Here is a 7550-nt window from a genome sequence, read left to right as displayed (position 1 = left end):
TAATTATTTAAAAAGAAACTATAATTTCTTGTTCTAATAAAATACAATGAAATTGCCAAGCAATTATATATATTTGTTAGAACCCTGCTTTTCTTTGGAGGGTGATTGTTCTACAAACAAATAAAACCTACATATATATTTCATTAACTATTATTCTACCAACTTACTATTATCTTATCTTATTCACTCTTAGCCACATACATATTCTTACAGCAATAACACCAAACAAATTAAAACAAAGAAAAGTAAGCATAGTGTTTAACTTGAACTAAGCTTGGCTTGTACAATTCCTTGAATGGACCCCACAAGTCCCACAGCAGTGACAAGAAAGCAAGCAAAGCTGAATAAGTTTAGAACAATCCATTTATTACTCCATGCTTCAATTTTGTTCTGCTTGAAGTACATCTCCACTGGGAAGTAAATGGCCAATGGCCAAAAGTTTACTGCTCCTAACACTCCAAGAACTTCGTTGAAGTAAGGGAAAAGGATTGCAAGTACAGTTGTTGTGATCACAAAGATTGTTCTGAAAAAGAACCTGAAGAGGTTGATCTCAAAACGGGGCAATAGGGGTAGTTTCACTTTGTGGAATTTTGCCACAAAACCACTGTTGGGGTATTTTCTTGAGCACCATCTCTCAACTGCACCATATATTGGTTGACTGTAAATCTGTTAAGATCATATATACATCATTAGGTACAAATATAAAATAATATTTTTAAGATTATCATATGACAATAAAGTTAATGTGTGGCTAATCAAAATACTGGTTTTCTTGCAATGATTTTTCAATTGACAAGGATTGCCAAACTATTTATACTCTCAATCATAATTCAAACACCTACCCTTACTTTTATATAGTTTTTGAAAAGAGTTGTTTACATAACATTGTATTGCTAAAAATGATCACTAGTGCATATATGATATGTCTTGTAAGCAATTTTGGCCTTTTGGTTTGAGGCTTTAGCAGGATACTAAAATGAGCTAAGGAGAAAGATGCATAGAAATTCAACTTAGAAAGGAATTCAAAAGGCACCACATTAGCAATAATGATAAATTCAGAATATATAGTACCTGATATCCTCCAACCAAATGAATAATAATGCAAACATTAGCAATGTCAACAAGCCAGAAAGGCTCATAGAATCCAAACCCAGTGAGCAGGTTTCCCGGCGTAGAATCTCCGAACGCAGCGTATCCAAAGCATCCACAACAGAGATAGAAGAATGTTGTGATGAAGATTGCAATCATGGATGCCCTCTTCATGCTTTGGTTTTCCGGTGGAGAAGACTTTAATGTGTCCTTTACTCAAAAAAAAAAAAAGCAAAATTTAGTACTACTTCATTATTATTACCTTTTTTTTCATGCACCAAATCTTTAACCACCTAAAAATAATAATATGAATATGAAAGGTCACAAGATACCTTTTGTTTGTGAATTGCTTAAAAAGAAAGGAGATGATGAAAAGAAGATAGAAAAGGTCACAAGATGAGTACCTCAATCTCAAGGAGGAGAACAGAGTAGGGATAAGCGAATGCAATGTCGCCAAGTGCTTGAAACACCAACCATATTTTGTCTGCAGCAGTTCTAGTTGATACTCCTGTTACCCTACCCATAATGTTTCCATTTTCTGCATCCAAATTCCAATCAATTATTCTTATTTTTCTTTTATCATACCATTCTTGCTACCATAAAGTAATATCTTTGTACTAAATTACATTACTATAAACCAATAAAACAGCCACACTTGAAATGTTTTCTGAATGGTCCATAAAGTAATATCTTCAATTTTTTGGGGTACTGTTTAACATTTTCATCTTTCAATTGTTTTGTTGTGCTAACAATGTAGCAGAGTGATATAGAGTTTAGAATTTTATTAAAATTAGAAAATTAAATAAATGAACATTTTGTTTTTACCTATGACTGTTGCTATGCCAAGTCCAAGTCCTATGAATGAATATGTGAAGGACATAACTGCTGCAACAATTGAAACCCATGCTAAGTTGTGAAGATCTGGTATGAATGACATTACTATCTGAATTGCTCCAAATATCACCATATACATATTATCTCCATAGTTGCATGGAGCATCATGCCCTTCCTTGTGGTAACAATTTGATTTCAGAATCGCCCTGCAATAAATAAATAATAAGAAACAATCAGCCAATCCCTCTCTAGTGATTAAGTAACATAACCAAACAAAGACACAGAAGAATAGAGCGAGATTTAAAAATAAATATAATCAAAAATAAAAAATAAAAAATAAAACGTAACTACCTCATACTAGTTGCTGTGGTAATAACATATGCGACACAAGTTCCATACAAGATCACAAATTGAAGGAAACCAGCCACCACTGTCCTTTTTTTACCTGAACTTATTATAATATTACACGCGATTAGAATCTAAAATTATTACTAAGCTCATGAAATATAGTTTGGTGTAAGGGTTATTTTTACCAAGATTGTTAGTAACAGCATCCATGTAAGAGTAGTTTCTTTTCCCAGTTACAGGGTCCGGTGTCCTGTAACAATCGGATAAAAGAAACGACGAAATATATGTGACGATTGCGAGGCAGAGCAACGCAACCGGCCCTCCGATCCATCCTAACTGTGCAGTGCTCCAAGCAAGAGACAGAACGCCGGATCCAATCACCGCCGTAATAATATGAGCCACCGCGCTCTTCACGGTTCCGGTTCTCTTGGGATGGCCATCGTCGTCGTAGGCATCACCGATTCTTGATACTTGGAAAGAGTCTTTTAGTTCCATGTTTTTATCCAACTCAGTGCAATAACATGAAGTTTACTGCATTCAAATCAAAGGGACTAAGCTTCTGCAACTTCAAATCAAAGACAAAACTATGCCATGCACTTGAAAAATGGATTCTATTGCTAAGCTTTCTATGATATTGGACAACTCATGCTTTTGAATTTCTAGAAAAATGTAGATACTGTTAAAAACAAGAGACTAAATTGGAAGTAGGATTGTATATTATTGAGTATATTCAAGTTATCTAGAATAATACAATATAAAAGGATATTTATAGGTACTAAGAGAATTATAATAATAAAGACGTAATCTCCTATAATAAATATTCAGATATACTAAATAGTACTAATTGATCCTAATTATATTTTAATACATACATAGTATAGCGCGAACAGAGAATTATAATTGCATCTGTGGCTGTATTTATTGTTTCTGTATTTGTCTTTTGGAGGTTCAAACCAGTCAAACACTACGAAAGTGCTCTTGAATTTGTGTGAAAGGACGCATACCAAACAAAGCCTAACACATATGTGAACAATATGTTTGGCTCAATACCTTAAAAGCACGTCCAATATTTGGTTTTAGTTTAATTTAATAGTCTTTCTTTAAAATAATACGGTATCTCCTTACTGATATTAATATTATTTCAAAAATTATATTCAATACAAGTTTTAATTTTAAATCAATTCAATTACGGTACAAATTAAAAGTGATACCCAAAAAATATCCCATTGGGAGTGTTGTTGATATTTTCTTATACCATCCCAGTAAGCATTGCTACTATTTCCTTATCCTCTCTATGTTTGCAATGCCAATCACACTAATCACATGCGTAAGAACTCACCAACCACATAAATACACTACGCTAAGCTATTCCTATCATATACTCAGAGATTTGATTAGATTAGATTATTGCTGATGAAACATGTGCTTTGGTAGGTTTATTAGGTAAAATAGGATTAATGAATGGCCCCATGATGCAGAAACTGATGAACAAGTGACGAACTTCTAAACTTTTTGGAATCAGTGATGTCTTTGATTGACTAAACTACAAGTATAAGAAAACAGAATAGCTTACCAGATTACTTGACAGGAAAAAGATGTAAGGAGATTTTCTTTGTACTTGAAGAGTTGAACTTGACCAAATGCTAATGCTCTTAAGTCCAATATAATTATTGTGGGTAGGAGAGAGAGAGAGAGAGAGGAGAAGAGAGAAAAGGATAGAACAGTATTTGGAGAAAGCTATATGATGTTTGAGTTTGTTTATGAACTCAATATTATATAGACCTTCCAAATAATGGAAGAATCTGCCGCTTTTTAATTGTGATCTTGACCCTTTTTTTCAGTAATCTTAAAACTTGATGTGTTTTTTTTTTTGTTTTTTATGTGGAGATTACAACTCTATGGTTTAGATTTGTTACTTTAAATTATAAAGTTTTTTAAATATATAAATCTGAGATTAGATTTATTGTTTTTTTATTTTAAAATTTTTTATAGACATCTAACAATTAGTTTCGTATTTTAGTATTAAAATTTTCTTTAAATATACTAATCAGACTTTTTCAATTTATTTTTTGGTGAAATAAAAAATTTATTTTAACACAAATTAAAAATACAATTTGTACATCATAAAATCTGAAGGTCAGATTTTTCTATAAGTTTTAAGAAATAACTTAATTAATTATAAATATAGTAATTAGTTTTATTTATTTATGATTTAAAATATTGGTTATTAAATATTTCACCACATTTAAATTAGGAGAAAATACGTTTAGTATCATTGCAACGTGAATCACGGAAATTGATTCCCGTCTCTTCATTTTCTTTCTCTCTTCAAATGCCTAAAATATGATAAATCAGAAAACAGATTCAAAATTATTCAATTTATAAAGAAAAAAAAAATATCCTAATGCTTAGTATAAGCATTATCCACATAAAGATTTTGGATTCACCCAAAAGCATTTGGCTGATTTTTAGTGAAACCATCTTGATTCCTAACATTATTATAAATTTTATTATTCTTTAAATATGAGAGTTTGATTTGTTAATTAAAATTAAAAAAATAAAATTAAAATTTATATTAAAAAAATACACCAACTAACTATTACACTGAATTACACAGGATCTTTTTCTATTTCTAAAAAAATAAGCCAGAATCTACGGTCATTTTCATCACAGAATTTTATTATTGTTGCCAACAGTTTTACTTTTTGATAAAATAACAAATAAAAGAATAAGTTTACTGACTCAAATTGAAGATTGGTCTATTTTCCTGATAATAATAAAAAAAACTACCCACACGGAAAAAATAATGACAACTCAGTGTACAAATATTTTACATTAACACATGAGTCAAAAAATCTAAAGAGTATAATGTAGGTAACTTATTAATTTGACTAGTATCTAATTTCATAGTTTAGTCAAACACTCCATTATTTTAAGATCACATGGAAAGAACCCAAAACAAAAATCGGTCTATTTTCCGACGATAATAATAACTACCCCCACGAAGAAAACAGGAAAATAAAACAAATCTAGCTTTTTATTTCTCTATTTTATTACTATATGAAGGAATAGTTGAAAGAAGATTCAGTATCATTATATCAAATTTAAGAGTATGGGTTGTTGGTATGTCTTCAAAGAACTTGGTAACTGAAAATCATATGTTCCTAATTTTGACCATTGAATGAATGAAAGCACCAAAACTGGTTAAAAGAAGTTCACACTTTTTACATCAAGATTGTCTTATGCTGTAGTGGCAATTCCTTCAGAAGAGTCCTTTACGTCTAGCATCTTTCATCTCAAGGAAAATTTTTAATTTACATTACATAAAAGCCAGAATATCTAGAGAGAACAATTTTTTGGAGATAAAGAAGCATCTTCCTTCAATTTGAGTCACATCTTATGTTCAACACTAAAAGTTGAACCCCAGTTTGATTGGAATATAACTTATCCTAATAGCTAATGATTGTGCTCAATTCTGGTTTTCTAGAATACAGAACAAGAATTAAGAAGTTGCAAAAATAGTTTTTTATCTTTTATTAGAGTCCTAAGTTAGATAAATAAGATTCAAATAGTCTTTATAAGAATTTAATTTTAATATGTATTTTATATTTAGGATTTGTTTGGTGAGCTTTTAAAAAAAGAGTTTTTTTCGAGTTATATTTTTTTAAAAGATCTTATGAAAAAATAAAAGTAATTTTATATTTAGATATCTCATGCAAAAATATCTTTTTATTTATCAATTAGTTTGGTAGCGTTTGTTTTGAAGTATTGCGACAGAGACTGGGAGATTGAGACACAGTATCATGTTTGTTGGCTCAAAGATTGGTACTAAAATTTCTGTCTCTATCCCTAAAATTTCAGTACCTCCAAAAAGTAGGGACACAAGGGACTAAAATTTTTAGAGACGGAGATTGAAATTTTAATAACATTTTATACCTAAAATACTCTCATTTCAATTAATTAATTCCAATTTTATCTTTTTTGCAAATTAAATTAGAGTTTTATTCTTGTTTCAATTTCTATCACTCACTTTGTACCAAACAGAATACTGAAATTTATTTCGGTCTCTATCTCTTAGTCTCTGTCTCTCAGTCTCTGTCTCTCTACCAAACGCTACCTTTGGGTATTATAACAATATAAAAGTATTTTTTTGTTTATTTATTACATGAAAAATATTTTTTTAAGGAAAAAAATCTTTTAAAAAAAGATGTAAATTACAACTTTTTAAAAAAGATATTTTTTATTTTTCTAGTGCTTTTATTTTTACTACTAGAAATTTGTCAAACACATTAAAAAATAAAAAATATCTTTTTTAATTGAAAAAAATTTATTAAAATAATAACGCACAAACAAACACTCAATATATATTTTATATAAATAATTAATTTTTAATGTACATGTAAACAGTTAATTTAGTATTTCATATTTCAAATTCAGTAAAACAAAAAAAAATAATTAACCCACAAAACTGACCTATATATTGACTTGATTTGATCCCTCCACAACTTTTATTTTCTTATAAATTTATAATTTTTAAAATCAAAACCAAAAAATCCAACCTAATCTTAACCGCACATCTATTTAATTATGTGAGTTGATTCTTTGCTCTAAACCGACCTACAAACACTATCAATCAAGAACATAAAAAAGAATCTTGCTAACCCAATTTAGCACAAACCCAATAAGTTACCCACAATTTTGGGTCAATTATTTATTGATAAAATCAAGAACTACCACCAATCCTAACCATGAAAGGAGTTTGGTATGATATTATTGCCTAAAGATAAGGTTTAGATAACATTTATGTTTAAATTCCTCTTTCGTCGTAAACTAGTTTTTGATATTAAGTTAGACTCAACGAACCCTAATAATTTATAAGGAATTGATGCCATGGTTTGGTCTAAGAGGAATTTGTTTTTTGTTTTTTTTTATTATTATTATTTTATCCAGAATTGTTTCACGAGATAGAAGATATTGATCTAGAACATTTTTTTTATGTTAGGACCCCAAAGGAAATCATATTCATATTGGACTATGCTAGGTCACTAGTATAAGCCAGAGTGAGTAACGTGATGTAAAAGGGAGTTAGATATTGATTCCTACTAAAAATATACGGAAACTTCAAATTTTGTGTATGAACTATTATTTATTATAATTTTATTTAAAAATTTTTGTGGCTACTCGAAATTTGGGACCATCCTATATAGTGATAATAATCTGGCTAAGGACAAAACTCAGAGTGAAATTTATTTAAAAAATTGAATAGGCTTGCACCACGT

General features: G+C 29.7%; 1 protein-coding gene across 1 annotated transcript; it reads right to left on the bottom strand.

Annotated features, from left to right (window-relative positions):
• On the bottom strand, positions 1-4013 carry LOC130960613 (probable amino acid permease 7). Its single transcript, XM_057886088.1, has 7 exons — positions 3845-4013; positions 2457-2802; positions 2275-2368; positions 1915-2129; positions 1494-1627; positions 1072-1299; positions 1-666 (listed from the first exon to the last, which is right to left on the bottom strand). Exons 2-7 carry the CDS (start codon positions 2764-2766, stop codon positions 259-261), a joined length of 1389 nt encoding a protein of 462 aa, XP_057742071.1. The 5' UTR covers positions 2767-2802; positions 3845-4013; the 3' UTR covers positions 1-258.
• Positions 4014-7550: the final 3537 nt, after the last annotated feature.

This window comes from Arachis stenosperma, chromosome 1 (assembly GCF_014773155.1).
Source record: "Arachis stenosperma cultivar V10309 chromosome 1, arast.V10309.gnm1.PFL2, whole genome shotgun sequence".
NCBI lineage: Eukaryota > Viridiplantae > Streptophyta > Magnoliopsida > Fabales > Fabaceae > Arachis > Arachis stenosperma.
Note: the sequence above shows the minus strand (reverse complement) of the source record. Positions and strands in the feature narration are given on the sequence as shown.

Coding starts and splice junctions, on each gene's coding strand:
- LOC130960613 (XM_057886088.1), bottom strand. CDS start 2,766: ATGGAACTAAAAGACTCTTTCCAAGTATCAAGAATCGGTGATGCCTAC. Junction 1,300..1,493: donor TTCTCCTCCTTGAGATTGAG/GTACTCATCTTG, acceptor TTTTGAGTAAAG/GACACATTAAAGTCTTCTCC. Junction 667..1,071: donor ATTTGGTTGGAGGATATCAG/GTACTATATATT, acceptor TGATCTTAACAG/ATTTACAGTCAACCAATATA.